This window comes from Alligator sinensis, unplaced genomic scaffold, assembly GCF_000455745.1.
Source record: "Alligator sinensis unplaced genomic scaffold, ASM45574v1 scaffold277_1, whole genome shotgun sequence".
NCBI lineage: Eukaryota > Metazoa > Chordata > Crocodylia > Alligatoridae > Alligator > Alligator sinensis.
Genome location: NW_005841899.1, coordinates 1,999,428 through 2,018,448, shown reverse-complemented (window position 1 = coordinate 2,018,448; position 19,021 = coordinate 1,999,428). Strand labels below are relative to the sequence as shown.

The 19,021-nt window shown below is 41.7% G+C and overlaps 1 protein-coding gene across 1 annotated transcript in view; it reads left to right on the top strand.

Moving 5' to 3' along the window:
* The window catches only part of TMEM163 (transmembrane protein 163), a 225,187-nt gene that overhangs the window by 170,826 nt on the left and 35,340 nt on the right, over nt 1-19,021 (top strand). Inside the window, exon 7 of the mRNA XM_025197586.1 lies at nt 16,398-16,509. Coding sequence (XP_025053371.1) covers nt 16,398-16,509 — 112 coding nt within the window. The remainder of the gene's footprint in view (nt 1-16,397; nt 16,510-19,021) is intronic.

Sequence of the window (19,021 nt, the reverse complement as noted above, 5' to 3'; positions counted from 1 at the left end):
ACTCTTTCCTGCCTATGCAGGGGGTCGGACTCGATGATCTATTGAGGTCCCTTCCGACCCTAACATCTATGAATTTATGAACATGGCTACAACCAAAAACCCAATGAAAATACATGTCCTTTTTTAGTCCCCTTGCCTACTGTGCCTGGGTCTCTGTGCTGGTTTCCTAGGAATGACTGTCAAGTTAGATTTGAATGACTGGTTAGACTGGTTAGGTCTAAACCATGGGCAGTTTCATGTTGTACAAGTGTATGTATATATGTATGTGATTTTGGTGGCTGGCAATTAAAAAGCTTGGATTGAACATGATGCAGCAGATTTGGGCTATGGATCAACTGTGTCCTTGTTATTACTGTTGTGAGGAAGAGAGGTTTGTTTAAAAGTTTTTAGAAATTGTATTCATCCCAAATGTTTAAAATATAATCACTTTTACTACAATACTAGTTTCGGTGCCTGTGATACAGAGTATATATAGTGAGTAATGAATGTTTTCCTATTTGTTGTGGGGTGCATAATGGCTAGAACCTAGAGCTGAACTTTCCTTCAGTCAATGGAAATATTACCTGTAGTGGTCTGAAGATACAGTATTTGTACAACTGTGAGTGGCAGCTGATATCATAAAAAAACTGTCCCATGTATTACTGTAAGGAGAGTTAGAGTGAAATGCCTTGGGGAGATGAATCTTCTGAGCACCAGGAAGTGTAACCTGGGCCCTGCTCCCTGACTGTGGGGCACAGGCAGTCAATGAAGGTCAGGCTGTGCTTTCACATTCTTTTCAACTTGAATTTGAACCCACTGCATATTTCTTATTCAGACTTAATACTAGAATATGTCTGTAGAAAATGTTTTGTAGAGACACTTACATTATTTTTGGAGCAGTAGAGATTGCTTTGTGTATATGAATTTGCAATTTGTCCATGCATGAATATATACATACACAAGTCTGGACTCCCTTCTCACTCTTAAGGTGTTATTTATTATTATATTGCTCAGTGATGGGTTATTTTTATTCCTGTTCTGCTCTATTCTGGTTTTTGAAGTTAACCAACATGAAGTGCTACATTTTATTCAGTTTTAGCATAGCTCTAATGATTAGCTCATATGCATCTTTTCTAGGATGCTAAAGTCTGTATATTGCCGTGGGTGTTCCAGCAAAGTAGTAATACATCCTATTCAAGTAATTCATTATTTGGCCTTGTGGTTTATCAAGAGATAGCACCTCCATGTATATAAGATGAGTAGTTGTTAATTATAATACTGGTATAAATGCATGCATGTGTGTGTGCAATATGCCATTGATATTACCTTCAAAGCATATAAATACAACACATACACTCACGCATGCATGAACGCACACTTTCAGCATACCCTAATTTAAACTTTCATATTTCAAATTCAAAATGTTCTCTCTCTCTCTTGACTTTATAGACATTTTTTGTTGTTTAGCTTTTGGATCTGTCTGCAGAGGTGTGATGCTCCTCCTGTATCACCTTAATGAAATCAGGTTACACCATAAAGCTTTAGTACAGATGGTTACTGTGTTACTTGATCATTATCTCCATGGAATAGAAGTAAACTCAGAAGGCGTGCTCATTGACAAGTTTGGAGAAGTATTCGTGGAACATCTTCATATTGGGTACCTATACATGTGCAGGAAGACTGCTCTCATGCGCTGTAATTACAACACATCGGAGCAGACTTGATTAACTGAGTCTGCTGGAACGTGATAATTACCATGCTCCACCAGGCTTCAGCGACATGTGTATCAGTATGCCTCCACTGAAAAATGGCAGCGGGGGCACTTTAATTAAAGCTCAATCAAGGAGCTTTAGTTAAAGTGCTCCTGCCGTCATTTTTCAGCGGGGTAATGCTGATACATGAGACACAGATGCATGTGATGCTCCATGTGCTTTAATTAGAGCGGCTTTTAGAGCCATTCTAATTAAAGTTCCCCTTCTCCTCCCTCACCTCCCAGAGCATGTCTATAAATGCCCATTGCCATTGTATGTGTATTTATATTCATTTTGTATAATTTATTTGATGTATGTTATATTTCAAGCTTTGTTTTCTGTCTGAATGTGTCAGTGTTTACCACTAGCACCTGTCTGATAGAAATGTCTTATCTTTTGTCCTCCGCTTTCCTCCATATTAATAATTAAATAATACGAAATAACAAAAATACCAATACAATAATTTAAAACTAAATAGGATGGTGTATTGTTGTTCAGAATACTACTGCAACACACATGCACATTTTCTCATTGTTAGGAAGGCTAAGAACAACGAAGAGATTGACTGTTTTAATTTTACCTGGGGTTGTAAATCAATACCAATTTACTATTCAGTCAGTATTTGCATTTCCCCAGATAATAGTATAACACATGTATTGTCAATGCAGTTTGGCATTTGTCCTCATTAGTATGGCAAAGAACACCTTTTTGTAGGAGTAAGCAAGCATGCTTCTGTATTTCTGTCATTTGCTTTAGCACAAAGAAGGAAAACTATAATTAACGAATCATCAGAATAGTTTCTCTTTCCCCCATAGTTTAATAAAATATTCATTTGTAGGATTCATTAACTGTTATCTATACCACTGATTAAAATCCAAAAAAGAGGCAGGAGGTAGTGTAATGTAGCAGATAAAGGTTTAGGACCAAAGCACAGTACGTATTAAGATGGGTTACATAATTTAATAAATAATAATAATTATAAAGCTGCAGTTGAGTATACAACTTATAGTTGATAACTATAAAATAAAGCATAATCTATATTGTAAATAATACTCTAGATCATTATATTGTATTGATTCAATATGCAATCGGTACTGTATAATTCCTTATACATAAATGTTATATACAGTATATAGATAATGTTTTAGCTTCAGATAATTTGCTGGGCAAGTTATTTAGTCTTTGTGGGCTGAATCCAGCAGCTGCATAAGTGAGTACAATTTCTAGCATTCTAAGTTTCTCCATGACAAAAATCCAGAATATACTGATCCTTCCCAATAGGATTGGTACAAGGATCCATTGAAATGCATTTTTCAAAAAGTAACACATAAGATAAACACACTGTATTGCTGTTGTGCAAAATATACAAAAGTTACAGAGTATATTATCTGTTGGGATAGCTAATACAAAAACTTAAAAATCTAACAAGTAGCTTGAAGAGTTGTGCTCAAATTTAGTGACTGGCGAACCCTTAGGGTTTTGCCCATCTATAATAAAGAGGATAATATTTCTCCAAATTGGGGGATTATTGCAATGATAATGTTGCTAAAATTTAGGATCTATATAAATACTTGGGGCCAGGTAATGCCCATGTAAGGAGAGAATAGGTGGATTATAGGGGTGCACCAATAAAGATTTTCTTGGTTGATATTGATAGCCGATGATTAACTAACCATATCAGCTGATGCCAATCTGATAACTGATATTTAGTAACAGTGTAAGGCATTTTAAACTACTGACATAAATAAACCTTTTTTGTTTATTTTGCATTTCTAACACACGTGCATACAATCACACACGTGCTCACACACATGCACACATACACATACATGTGTGCACGCATACACACACATACACGTCCTGCCTGCTGTAGCCCTCAGTGGGGAAGGTGGTGACCATCTTATTCTCACACATCGGCCCCTTGCCCACGGCTCCTACCTGCAGCCCTGCTCCCTGCGCAGCCCATGCTGCTGTTCCAGGCAGGCGGGGTGGACCCTTGTGCAGACAGCAGCACTAGCATGTTTGGAGCCCCAGAGCACACCGCTGCCTCAACACTGGCAAGTCCTGCACAGCCAAGTTCCCACTACTGCTGGGGAGAAGCTGCTTTTGTAAAGGTGCCCACGGCCTGGAATATCCCTCACGCAGCACCTTACCCTGCTGGTGCACCCCCTGCCCCTCCCGCTGCTCTTTGGAGCCTGTAGTCTGCCATGGGCTTGGGCCAGTGGTGGGGTGCGGGGACCGAATTACGCTCGTCAGGGTGCTCTGGTCACATGGCCATAATTATCAGCTACAGCGATCAAAAAAGCAGATGTCAGGTATCCAGGTTGTAGCTGTATTAGTCTAGAGGAAAAAGCAATCAGAGCTCATGGACAGAGGTGATCTCTTTTATTAGACCAACAAGATTTTTGCAAAAAAATTTCTTTAATTGCAAACTTTCGGGCACAAACACCCTCATCAGGCATCTGAGAAAAGAGTGTAACAGTTCTCCTGGGTAGAAATGAAAGTCCATATTTCATAGGATTTCACAGAGTCAATAGATGGAAAAACCCTCTGGGCAGCAGTTCTTAGCTGGTGTGGAGTCTCAGCTCTCCTGTGAGGCTGTGATGATGCAAAGTACCTTAGACAAAGGCAGGAGCAGGACCTCAGGTTTCAGGTGGTCAAAGTTGTTTCCTGATTGGGAAAATATGAAGGTTTCATTTCAGAAATCAGCTAAAATTTGGTATTTTCCATGTGTTGGGTATTCAGGTTGTAGCAATATTGGTCTGGAAGAAAAAACAATCAGGGCTTGTGGACAGAGGTGATCTCTTTTATTAGACCAACAAGATTATAGCAAAGAAATAATTAAAGATTAGACCAATCTTGTTGGTCTAATAAAAGAGATCACCTCTGTCCACAGGCCCCGATAGCTGATAATGTCATTTCTCCTTTTATCAGTGCCAATCCGATAGCCAACCAATATATAGGTGCACCTCTAGTAGATTAAATGCCTATATGTTTAAATGATTTTCCTGTAGTAAAGAATTGTAGGTTTATTAGAAATATAGAGGAGTGGAGAGGAAAAAACACATGCTTGAGTTTACTCGAGGATGAAAGGAATAGAAGAATGTAAGCAGGTTGCCTAGCTTGCAAGCTTCTGCAAGTGGGCTTTGCTTGCGCTTAGCTCCCTGCTGGCTCCCTCAGCCAGTCCTCCCAAATAAATCAAGGAAGCAAACAAAACCCAGCCCTTTTCCCTTGCCCTGAGCACTTAGGAGAGGAGCCCTTTGGCTGTAAACCTAGCACAGTAGTCTGGCCCCTCCTTATAGCAAGGTGTTCGCCTCATAGCTTGCTTCCTCTTTCTTTGCTTACTCTTTTGGGAGCTTTTTAAAGCTCTTAGCAGGACACTTGGAGCCTTTCCAGTGCCCTGCAGCAGAGCTCTCCCAACAGGGCTGACTGTTCCCTTTTAAAGAGACTGACTCCCCTGTTACCAGCAGATTCAAATGATATTGTAGGATTTTGATGAAGCTGGAGTCTGCATGTTTTTTTGCTGCAAGTAGAACTGGGTGAGATTTTTGACTGATTTATATGTAAAGAAAAAGTGCCGATTTGGCAACAATGAAACATTTTCCAAAAGTTTCAGTTTTGCGTATCTCTGCTTGCTTAAAAAATCAGAAGCATTTTATTTCCACATTTTCAAAGTTACATGTTTAAGTTTTCAATTAAAATGGCATTGCACTTTCCCTTCAGTTGTATTAAAATAGTTTCTAAAAATTCAGAATTTAAACAAAACGTTTCATTTTGGGTCAAAATATTATTTTCAGTTTTCTTGATATTTTTCAGAGTTAGGAGCGAGCAAAAAAATATTTATTTATACAACTGTAGTTGAGAATTGGAAGAATATCCTTGTAGTAACCAAACTGAATTAAAGTTTTTGGTTGATTTTTTTTCAGGACTTCTCATCCACCGATCTCAACATATCGTGGTAAAGGGGGTAATAATGCATCCTTTCCATTTACATCTTACAGAAACATTTAATTTGGCTGACCAAATGAATAATGACTTGGATCACACTTTAGTGTCCAAGTCCTCAAGTTAGAACAAAATCACTTCAGTTCACAATTCATTTTGAGTCCTGACGAGATTTCTCCTTTTTTTTGTATCTCCAAATCAATCTTGGCACAAAGGAGGATCAGATTATCCCATCATTTATTGGACACATACCAAATCCTTCATTATAGGTATTCTATTGAGTTGGTTACCATTAGTTTTTGAATTGATCCCCTACCTATGGTAAAGACAATAGCATCTGGTGACAAACAACATGGGCCTTTCTTAGTACTCACTGGTCCCCTCTCCAGCATAGACGGTGGAAAGCCAGGGCTAATGGGGCTTGGCTCCCCCCCACCCTCCCCCCAACCTTTTGTGGTGACCGGTGACAGCAGTAGCACCACAGAGCTGCTGTCCTGCAGTGCCCGGTGCCACTCAGCTGCCGCACACAGCACCTTGTAACGGCTCAGCCCCTGCAAATAATATTTTCCCCACCACTTGTCATCTCCAGCTAATTCTTCTGGCATTGCATCTTAGACAAACCACTTCTGCCCATGCCCCACCTTCACACATGGTCCAAATACTGAAATATATGAGTGACGATGCCTCAGGGCATCCCTTTGGGCCTGCTCTTGAGCTCTCAATCTTGGAGAGTAAGATTAGCGCCAAAGTGGCCTCACTGGTGAACTTCTTGGTTTGAAGTGCATGGCCGCAGATGAGGATGTGCTCAGGAATGACCATCTGGGACATGCAGCCAGCATGATGTAGGCATGGTGTAATGACTTGTATGAAATTCATGGATGGTCTCAGTCTCTTTCCAACTGGAGATACGGCAGTCACTTAAATGTTTCATGTAAAGATACACCTCTTTACATAAGGCAAACACAAATTCATTGCATCTTGTATCCATTTGGAATTAACAGGTCTAGAACGAGGGCAGTTATTTCAGGAGTTTAGAGTGGGGACTTACTACTATCCTTCTTTTCCCATGTAAGACTGCATTTTTTAGGAAATCTAAATAGATTGTTTTTATGAACACAGTATTCAGACAGAAATGATGCTCTTTGTTGGGATGCAGAATCCCATGCAAACACCACTCAGCAGATTATGATTATTTTATTTTCAGGAAATATTCTAATTCTATGCAATTACCCTGTCATCATCAGGCTTTGTCAAAACACACGCAGATCGAGACATTTTCAAGATTATATTGGTACTAATAATAGTTCATTATATCTGCATGTGAAAAGAATGCTCATCTCAAATCAGACACTTGGCTGTCAGGTTGTTTTCTGACAGTACAAGCAATTAAAATGCCTGTCCACTTTGAAGTTAGCTTGTGAGACAGACCCTCTGGCTTCTCAGCAGCTCCCTCTAGACTGTTTACATGAAAAAAGACCTTGCAGAAACCATTTATTATTTGGGAAAGAATTTGATGGAGAGTTGTGGGGGGCGAGGAGGGGGGTGTTTGCATTGAAAAGTGATTACTATTTATATGCAATATTTATACCCAGAAGCATTTGAAATATAAGTGGTTTTTAAAAAAAAATCTTTCTTCCCAGCCCATTAGGTGGCTGTTAGTTTGACAGCATTTTTCAGTATGTGCAGATAAAAGAGGAGCAGAAAAACAAGGTAAGGGATGAGAAGGGACTGGTGTGAAAACAGAGAAGATGGGCAACCAACTAATGGCACAAATTCAGCTCAATTCACTGTTTCTGCCAGCAGGCTCCCTGCGGCTCTGGAGATGCTTTCTCCAGCTGTGCAGAGCTGATGTGTTCCTAGATCTGCCTGGCCTATCACTTCTCCCCTCCTAATCCTCTGTTAGAAAGGCAAGGCAAGAACCATGGAGATGAGGAGAGAAGAAATAGCATTACTCTTCTCTATACGGCGTGGAGGGGGTGTGAGAAACAAGCTCTGGCTCTAGAGCTGAGCTCCTGATACACCCAAGTGCTAGGGGGGCTTGAGGGGGAAAGCTGTTGAGCATGAGCAGAAGGTGCTAATTTCTTGGCAGCAGCAGGCACTAGGAAGGACTGGTGAAGGGAGAAGTAACATTTAGATCTAGACAGATGTTTTTTGGAGGGTTAGGGAGGAGCCTGCATGTCATCCACAGCTAAGGACCTCCTCCCCTCCATGTACATATCATCCAAATATTGACTGGTTTGTTTGCTCCACATGTGTGAACAAAAGGTGGAATGAGAAAAACCTGAAAGCATCTTCCTGTACCCAAAGGAAGCAGTGAGGTTGAAGGACTGAGAACAAAGGGAGAGACAAGAGCCAGAGGTGCATTTGCCGGCAACTAGTAGAAATAGTGGGATATGGGACCGGTGTATGAGAGTGGGATGTGGAATTGGAGAGAAGCAGAGACGGTAAAGATTAGAAACAAATAACAGCTTGAATTGATCAGTGCAGCTTCAGATTGTACTGGTGTTTTTTCAGCTGCTCATCCAGAGAAGTGAAATGTCTCCTCCCTCCAAAAGGCTGGTCCGTGTTGCTGAATTACCACATATTCTTCCATGTAGCATGCCCCCAAGTATAACACGCACACTGTTTTTGAAAGGCATCATGAAGAAAAACTGTTCTTACCTTGTACTAGCAGCAAGTAACTGAGAAGCAGCAGCTAGGGACCTGCTCTTGCTCCTCAGCTTGCTACCAGGCCTGTGCTGGATGGGGCCCATGGACCGACCCAGCACACTGAGTTTGAGGCCAGGCCCAGGGCCTGATCTGGTGCATAGGGCCTGATCCTCCATAACCAGGTTCTACCGTGGACTAGCGCCATGTGCTGGCCTGATGATATTGGGTGGGGGTCAATGTCATTGGGTGTGGGGGGGTCCACTGATTTGGTGGCAAGGGAGTGGTGGCAGCCTTAACTGCTGTGGCTCTGGGATAAAGATGCTGCAATATCCCCCCACCTCCCCAAGATCCAAACTGACTGATGTTATGGCAGCCACTTAACACATAGTCACTGCTCTACGCAGACAACTTGTTGGGGCTTAACCAAAGTCAGCTCAGACATAAAAAAACCCATCACCTCTTGAAAGACTCCCATTTTTGCTGATATTTGTAGTGACAAAGCACTTGGTTTAAGTGTAGAGGCAGCTGGATCTTTTATTTTGTTCGTGCTTTAGGAACAATACCTTGGAGTGCTCCTCCATCCTAGGAGTGATTTTTCTTTCTTTGTGAAACATGCTAAATATCAATGTTAAAAAGCAGAAATTAAAATGCCAGGGGCAGGAATGTTCAGATCCAACTTGTGATTTTATTTGGAGAGGAAGCATCAGGGGGAGCATGTGTTATCATCCAAATAACATAACTGTCCCCCACCCCTCAAGTGCAATTTCAAAATTAATAGTTAAAAACATGCACTCACATAAATATCCTCCAATATCAGCCAGCCACGAAGCCGTGGCCTATCCACATCCTGAAAGAAAGCAGCTACTTGATCGCTCCAAGTGCGCATCAGCATAGCGCTGCGTAGAGCGGGAGTCACCGTGCGCTCGGTGTGACTGGCCCGTCATCTACTCGTATGTCACGGTAGGTGACAGCCCAGAGCTCCAGTCAATTCAGAATTTACTGATATTTAATATATGAAACTATATGCTATATATTAGATATGGGCATTAACTAGATGCACACACCCCGCCGTCACACTGGAGCAGCAATGGAGGAACAAGAGAGGAAAATAGACAAAGAAAGAGCTTCTGTTTACCCCAAAGGAGAAGCGTCTGTCATACGGAAATGTTCAGTATTTGAAGTGCAGTCATCTGTTACGATTCACTGCTATTGCTTAATTAAAAGCACAGACTGATTATATGCAGTGAGACTGGGGAGATGTGCCTCACCCCCTCATGATTGTCAGATGCTAAAGCAAGAGGTACAGCGAGGGTGGGGCTGAAGGAAGATCCTGAGGGAAGTGGCGCCAGATGGTCAGGCTTTTTTTATTAATTTAGATCTCCATTGTGCTGTCTCCTTCAGTCATTTCTCAGAAGGACGTGTTCATTTAATGAGAAAATTATTTCACAGCCATGGTGCAACATGTTTAACCCTTAGCTTTCTGCAGTGCTACCAACCTCATGTTTTACTCCTAAGCCAGGGGTTTTCCACCTTTTTTAAGGAGCGTACCCCTTCCGGTGGGTACCCCCTTCCAGGCGCGAGGGGAGCTCCCCCGGCGGCCGGTTGCTGAGCAGGGTGGGGGAGAGGGGGGGCCCCCAGCGGCCACATGCGAAGTGGCAGTGACACTTCCCAAGTGCCCCCGCTTCTCCGCAGTGCCACCTGCCCCCTGAGGCTTTCCCAAGTACCCCCAGGGGAACGCGTACCTCCCAGGTGACAACCCCTGTCCTAAGCAACTAACCTGCAAGCTGCATTCGCACAGCAGTCACTCCAACTGCTTTCTCAAGCCACCCAAAAGAAGTCCTGGACCTGCCCCAGCGCCTAAGCTGTACCGCATCCCAACCCATATCACAGCCATGTTGCCATTTTCTAATTATCGTCTCAATGTGCCCCAACTTCACTTTTAAACATCACTGCCATTTACCTCCCAGCAAACACATAGGGCTGACACCCCTCATGTTAACTTCTTACCTAATGACTCCAAGGTTGGCCCCTCATTGCCATCCATCCTGCCAGGCTGTCTCCCATTCTTATCCAGGACAAGAGCCCCTGTGTCATCCCTTCCACTTTTCAAATCCTTCTGTTGGCACTGAGCAGAGAGCAGCCTCACTATGTAACTGGAGAACCAGGGCACACTTTAAGAGTTAAGAAGAGTAAATTTAGAATTGAAAACCTCTACTTTTTAAAACTGATCTATCTGGCTGTCTTGTCCTCAATTGCCATAGTATCTAGCACCACTCTGTGGATATTATTTTAAACTGTCTAACTACAGTTCTTTTCATTTAAGTATTGAAATTTGAATTATGATCACTTGAAAATTGGATCCCTGGTGCCTTGTTATTTTAGACTAAAAGATGTTTGGGTTAGAAACTCTTTTTTGTCTTTTCCTTTATAAAACACTTGGTACTTCTCTTTGTACATCTGTCATAAAAATTAGAGCTGGGAGAACTTATCCTGTCACCCAGTCTGTCATCAGAATTTCTTTTGCCCTACCTTAATAAAATTACAGGATTCAGTTGTGATGCAATTCAATAACAAATGCAGTGCATGCAGAAATTTTTGTTGAAAAAACCGTAGAAATTGTATATTCAGTTATTCCTACTGTGAGTTTATAGTAGATACATAGATAGAAATCTGCTTTGCATATATAAGATTTTGCTCATAGATTCCAATAAAATGGCCGCACAAATTTTGACCACGCAGAATACACTACAGCATGTTCCTAATAAATTATATAATATATTTGAAGCACCATAGATTAAATAAAACGTACAAAAACGTAATTGAATTCTGTACAAAACCTATGCCAAGGCAAAACAAATGTATAATAGAATCATATCTTCTCTCAAAATGGGTGAGACATGAAGAACAAAAGAGGTGCTGTGCAAGAAGGAATAGGTTGTGTAATTTTCAAGATCCTGAAGGCATGGTTGGACCTGAGTGTCTCTGAGATAAAAAATTCCCAAAATCGGTCACCTGTGATTTTTTATCAGTTCTGATTTTGTTGAACCCTAATTCCACAATTCCTTTCTGTCCCATTTCGCAGTCCATGGGAGTCATAGTAAGAAACCATACCTAAGTTTAATAGGTAGATTAGGGGAGATCTTCCTGAATTCAGAGTCTTTATAAACAATGCTGATATTGGAAGGATAAACCATAGATGGTATAAGCACATAAACTGTTGGCATAATGTATCATTATCTGTGCACTGGCATAATACCATATTCACTTGTATACCACGTAGGCCCTTTCCCCAAAAATTGGGCCTCGAAAATTGGGCTGCATGTTTTAAGCAAAGAAGCTGATTTCCACACTGGGGTAGAGGCATAAGGATGTTGTAATGGATGCCAGAGTCAGTAGCTGTGAGAAGGTTAAAGGTTTAGCTGTAAGGAGAGATTGAATGACACTGGGCATGTCTACACAAGACACTTACTGCGCATAAGCCTAATAACACTGTGCAGTAGCGTGGCAATTAAAAGCCGTGCTAATAGCCCACTGTTCAGTGTTATTAGGCTAATGCACAGTAAGTATCAGAATAACCATGCGCTGGCACTATGCTGCAGTAACTCTAGTTACTGTGCATTTAGTTAGTACTTCATTAAGCAACTACTGAACTAAATGTGCAGTAACTAAGGTGTATTGATGAACATGTAGACAGTGTGGATTAGATTCTCTCCCTGATAATTGCTCTTGAAGTGTATTAAAGTTTGCTCTTCTCCATAGTGCAGAGAAAAAATGATGACGTGCTAGCAATATAGCAAGTGGCAAAATGTGAGCACATTCTAATACCAAGGTGACTCAGTGCTTTTCACAATCAAGCTATAAAGGGGTAAGTATCTTTGAAAGAATTGCAGCTGGTGACCATGAAGTCTACAAAGCAACTGAAATCTATTTCCAACAGTTAAGGCAAATCTATCACACTTATAGGGAAAAAGAAAGTCATAAGAAGAGTCTAATAGTCTTTTCTCATATATAGCATGCCTCTGTGTATGATACACATCTCTTTTTTGAAGGGCAGCTTAAAGAAGAAAAAAATCTTATTAAGCAGCAGCAGGTAGAGAGCTAGGCCTGACTGCAGCTGAATGGGGCCTATGGACAAATCCAGCACGCTGTGTCCAGGGCTACTATCATTTGAATTCTCTCCTGCTTAAGGTTCTTGCTGTTTCATATTGTGGTGGGACACTGAAAACCTCTTTTAACCCAGAGCAGTGATGGCTTTGGGAGTGGTTTGCTTGTCTTGGACCAGACCTGACCCAAAAGCCACCCTGACCCAACTGCCTGCCCCTGCTTTGGAAACCTTGGGTTCCTTGGGCCACAGTAGGGACAGGGGCTCTGGGGGAGGCAACCCAGGCTCAGATGCATCCTGTGTGTTGGGTCGGACCTCCAGGCCTGGGTTGCTCAGGCACAGGCAGAGGCAGGGAGGGGGAGTGTTAATTCATGCAGCCCTAGCCCTGCAAGCTGAGCTGCCCTGGGCTTGCTGGTGGGATGTGCTGGTGGGTGCCACAGCTCTCGGCAGGCCCCTCTGGGTGGGCAGAAAGTGCTGCAGCTTCTTCCACTGGTAGATACCAGCTGCGCCCTGCAGCGTTAGAGATGGGGTTGGGGGTCTCTTCCAGCAGCTTCTGTGTCTTCAGGCAGATTTCCTAGCTGCAGATTTCTCAGGTCCAACTGCTGACTGATCCCACACGCCATCCTGATTTGGTACATGGGACCATGTTATCAATCCTGCAAGGCTACCGGCAGGTCTAGAAATCTGGCAACAGGAGAGCGGCTCCCAGTTGCAGCAGTTAATACTGCCACCACTCCCCCGCTGTCACATTTCTGGAGCTGCAGGGATCTGTTTTTCTTGGATATAATGCATATCCCAATTTTTCCCAGCTGGTTTTGGGGAAAAAAGGTGCAGGTTATGTGCAAGAAAATATGGTACTACTGTATTTGGGTCCAGGGCTACTGAGGATTGAGATTTTAATTTTACATCCTGGGAAGCAACAGCCTTCTATTCCTCAGTTGTTTCGGTTTTGTCATCTGTTGCGAACCGTTCTTATATAGCTGAACTTCCTAAAATTCTTTGATGATCTTTGTATCATCAAATAACTCAGTTTAAACCTATGCTCGCAATATTCCAGGGCAGGTGTTGCTGCAGTTCCTGGATTCATCGCTGTACATATGATATAGGAGGGAGACAACATTTGCTCTGACTTCTGCAATCAGAGTAATTTAACCTGAGAAAAGCTAGATGACAACACAGTGGGTAAAATGCCAGTAGCCAATTTACAGTAGAACTCGATGTCATTTGGTCAGACCAATTTCAATCTCACCTCTCCTTCCTGATATACATAGTATATCAGTGACAAGGACTGATGGGAGGACATTTTCTGTCAATTAAGGACCAGTGAGTTGAGATCCTGAAGGGAGAACACAGTTAAGTTACCAAGATGATAATTGCAAGATTACTATTTCAGATGCAAAAAGACGAATCTGTTAATCATCTTATGTTAAAAAAAATCAAAATAAGCTGCACATTGTTCTGGATGTGGTGTCCTCGCACTTATGTGCATACAGCTAGAATGTCAGATCCTTCGGTGGGTTTTGAGTATTTTTCAGATTCAAATCACTTTATTATCCAATTTTCCAAATAGGAAGCATTTTTGTACTATGTGAAGCCCCAGAACCTGTCTAACCATCCTATTTAGGCAAGTATTTGTCAAGCAAAACAGGGATGTGATGTTGTTTAGGGAGTCTTTCATCTTGATGTTCTAGTTCTCTTTTAAGTTGTTTGGTCCTCTTGTCACTCTCCGGCTTGTAAATTGTTCTGCTGTCTGATTATAAGCTGCTCCCAGCCTTTGTTGGGAAGGGTGGCATATAAATTAAATGAATGAATAAATAAGTAAATAAATCTGCCGTACCTGTAGGAACACGAGTAAAGTTCAAGCTTTGAGGAGGGCAAGGATGTATTTGGGAAGGGGCATAGGAAGTTCAGACAAGTGATCCCAGATTAAAGTACTTATTTTAAAGTTTTCCCCAACTTTTCAAACCCTGCTGAAGTCTTTGTGACCCTCTGAACATTTCTTTCCTTGTGCCTTCTGCTAAGTTGTCTTTATTCTGCCTTACTCCTCTTCCTTCGACACTCAGAGAAACTCCAGCGCCCTAAATACACAATGATCTTGGATGCACTCCTTTCTTTCCATCTTCCTTCTACCTGCTTTAGCTCTTTGCTTTTATCTACTTCTGGTTTACTTTCTTTCTATTGGTGCCCTTTATCTTCCTTTATCTCACCAACATGCCATGTACATGGCCAAAAAATCTGAACCTGTGAATGAAAGGGAATATAATAAATAGAACTTCAAAGAAAAAATATATGATTTTCCATCAGTGCTTGGTGATGTATTTAATGACATTTTCTCTTTAATTTTGTTCCCACTGTCTACACTACCTTTTTCTGAAACCCTTTTCCCCATTCCTTAGGCCTCCATTTATAATTGTGATTTCTGGGTGAGATTGATTAAGGCAATGCAAAATTCAGTTGTTATGATAGGGATTTGTGTCAGAATATTTTAATTATAGTCACGGGATCCCACTGGCATGTACCTCTAGGATTTGCAGACATGGAAGTTATGCCTATTGTGCAAGATGTTTCTCATATCCATACTCTTCTGGTTATAAGTTGATTATAAGTTGATCCCACCTGCTCCCATTTTCAAAGTAAATGTTGCAAAAACGAATATTCCCTCTGAATATACATCAGTAGTTGCTGTTGCTTTTACAAACTCGCACACAAGAATCAAATGACCAAGAAAAGGATGGAAATGGCTAAATGGAGTAAAAATACTAAAATAAAAAACTGCAATGGAAACTTTCTAACTTTGTATTTGTAACGAACACACAGAAATACCATAATATAAAAGTCAAGGCAGTACGAGGCTTGATTATGGGTTCACCCTCCCATATAATTTGAGCGCAATTTTTACAGTCCTTCTAGAAGACGGAAAAGGGGACACTTGTAATCAGAACAATATGGTATTTGTATCGATGAGGACGAGGTTAAACAAAACTGCTCAGCAGGGTCAATCCGCCAGCGGTGGAGATCTGTGTAGGGTGGTTAGATTGCCTCCAGTTTCTGAGGCGATGTTGTACGTCTCTGAGATGTGTTTCTCCTAGGAGAAAGCCTTTTGTCCTGGAACTTGTGAAGTACGCCAGATAAAACATGCCAACACTTTTTCCTGTTACATTGGGATCTTGCCCTGTGTGTCTGTAAGCTAACAGCAGCTCATTTAACTTTAGTGCAAGTCTGTCCAGGGACAGACCTGTCATGTTCTCACTGGCCACCTGCTGGCAGAAGAGCAGTAAGACCGCTTGGAAGGATTATGTGTGTAAATGCAGCTATGCGGCTTCTGCTCTGATCAAAACCCAGGACAGTTAATCCCAGATCAAATGAGCTAGCTCTGGTATCCCAGTGCTGCACAGCACACCCCTGACATACCTTTAGAGACCCCCCAAGTATCAAAATAAGTCAATGGCAGATTGTTTTCTGAAGGCCACATCCCAGTCTTGCACAAGTCAATAACACACCTTATATTAATTTCATGGCAACTAGAATTTAAGTTGTTTTTTGTCCTTCTTGTTTTTAATGAATTGCACATGCAGCTGATATTGTTACTCAGGTGAAAATCAACAAAGGAAAGTATGGCTGGATGGCTTTAACTCAGTCCTTCATCTTCCCCACCCCACTTCTACCCCACCCACCCCACCCCACAGCGGGCAATAGTTAGGCAAGAAAGCACCCTTCAGCCAGCCAGGCTACCTGCATACTGAGTCGTTTGGGTTGGGGCCCGAAAGATATTGCTTGAGCCCATCTTAGTCATGACTGGTGAAACAAATAGATACAGCAGAGAGAGCTTTTGGTGGGGTGAAAATCTGTTTCATTCATTTTTCTTTTTTGGATAAGTCAGTAGATCTAATACTATTTCAAAGTAGCATTTGTCTTTGAACTTATATGACAGGTGCAAAAGAGAAGCTAATATCTGCTATCTTCTTTTTCAGGATGACTTTCTGTACAGTGTCTCTGTTTTAAGTGGAATCCTTTGCTCTATCTTGGCAGTGATCAAATTTATGTTGGGAAGGGTCCTCACAAGCAGAGCACTCATAACGGACGGTGAGTAGGAAACTGTGAAATCCCCTTTAAATAGTGTCTCAGTGAATATCATGCAGAACAAAAACGGACTAGAGAACCATGAAGAAAGCAAACTGGTGGATAGTAAAATATTGAGAGGAGGGGAGATGTTTAGTGAGGGACCAGACCAAATACCTGCCTCTGATACTGTTCAGTTCTTGCAAAACATGCAGATAGCTTTCATAGATAATATTCTTTGAGATGACATGAACATCCACTACAGAGAAACGGTGGAGGTGACATTAGTGCAAATGGGATCACAGAGAGAAATCACACAGTGGGATCAACATAGAAACATAGACTGAGTCCATTTGGGGAAATCCAAACAGAACAGATACTTAGTAGGAGGGGAGAACCTAGAAAGCAATAAGAGATCAAAACTCAGGCCAACAGTATGCAGCAAGTGAAAGATGAATTTATGATGTAGTGTAGATAGAAGTAAACAGGTCATTACAAATTTGGCAAAAGCATCAGATTGTGGAGAAGGGATATAATAACATATCTCTATGTAAGTGTGGTCCAAATACACCTGAAGGATTTTTCACACTTAAGAGAAGAATCTGCTTCCACTTGTAGAGTGCATAGGACTTCATTCAGAAAATAGAAAATTTGGAGCATGGGAAGAATGAACCTCCCTCCCAATCTTTGTCGGGAATCATACGTGTCCTCATCCTGCGAGGCAGGTCTTGTTACCAAATCATTCTGCTAAGCTGGCCTGTGCGGAGCTGGTGCCGTTCTCTGATCTGCAACAACTGGAAACTCCAATATACATCTCACACAGTGAAACGACTATAGCGCTGGTACAGCGGGGGGCCTTGTGTGACCCTATTTTCATGGTGAATTTTATCTACTATGAACTTCCAAGAAGGAATATAGTATATTTTTTAATTGATAATGAGCCAGTCCCTCTTGGAGCTTTGGGGGAGTCATTGCTGTTGCTGCTTTCACCAATGTAAGTATAGTCAAATACTCTTAGCTAACAAAGCCAAAGCTTTTAAATCTTCAGAAAGGCCACATAGATTTACTCCGCAAACCAGTGAATCCACAATTATGGTGAGGATTTCATGGGGACCTACAAATCACTACAGGATTTTATCTGTGTATTTATATAGACACCACAGGGTGTTAAATGCTTTATAAATTATGGGAGAACAAGATTTGTTGAGTGAGGTAATATTTTTTATTGAACCAAGTTGTACAATTTGCATAGATGAGACAAGCTTTCAGGCTTCAGGTGCTCCTCATCAGTTCAGTAAGGAAGTGATCCAAGCTAATTACAAATTAGAGCAATTTCTTTAGCCTAATTATGTGTTTAATTTAGCGTAATAAAGCTCATCACTTGCAAGGGAAGTGGGTACTTATCACCTGGGATATAAAGAGAAGTTGGCATAGTTGGGGGTCAAGGTATAATGATCCATAAAACCAATTGTCTCATGAATGGCTTTTTGTTTCTAATAAAATTATGATGTCCATTTTCAGTTCTGTCTTCTGAAGGTATTGTGTAGGTTTTCTCTGAGGACAAGATCTGTCAAGTCAGTGATGGAAAGGCGGTTTTGTGAAAAGTGTTCTCCCACTGGCCCTTTACCGTTTTCTACGGGAGGTCATTCTGGAGCGTCACGGTTGCTCGGTTTCACTAGCATAGTTTCCATGAGGGCATCTAGTACTTTGGCGGAGGTATACAATAGATTGTGACAGGCAGGTGTAGGAGCCGTGATTGCTCATGGTTTTGTTGGATGAGCGTTCATTGTGGTGTTGGTGGATATGTGTTGGCAGGGTTTGTACTTGTTTTGGCACAGTCTGGTTTCTTTTTCTGTTTGACCAACGGAGTTGTTTCTGTAGGTATTGCCAGCTGTCTGAAAGCTAGCAGCGGAGGTTGGGAATTTTTCTTTCAAGGTGTGATCTTTCTCAGGATAAGCTGTAATTGTTTGATTATCTTTCTTATAGGTTCCAGTGTGGGATGGTATGTGACAACCAGGGATGTACGGTCAGTGGGGTTTCCTTTTTGTATTGTAGTAAGCTTTTGTGGGGATTGTGGGTAGCTTGTTCACAGATCCATTTCCCTATGGAGTATCCTTGTTTGGTGAAGCCAGGTGAACTACAGGGTGCAAGTATTCACCTTATAATTTTAATAAATTATAGCTTGGTATTATTTTTGTCCTCTAGGCTTGCATACAGAAGTTCAGGAAGGTTAGGGGGAGGTTAAATTGTGTTAAAAACGCTTACCTGATCTAACTTAATTCGCCCACGTGAGGACCTTACACGTATATCCCTAGTTAGGTCGATCTAAGTGCAAATTAAACAGACGTTCCAGGAAGCTTAGATTGGTCTAAACCTGGCCAACCCAATCTCCGTTAACCCTACCTCTGGGGTAGTCTAACTAAGATCGGGTTGGCCATTTTTAGACAGATCTAACTTTCTTGAACTTCAGTACAGTTCACAGTGCAGCCTGGATCTGGGAAAGTGCAGCCGTTAGCCCGTACCCTGGGGCTGCACT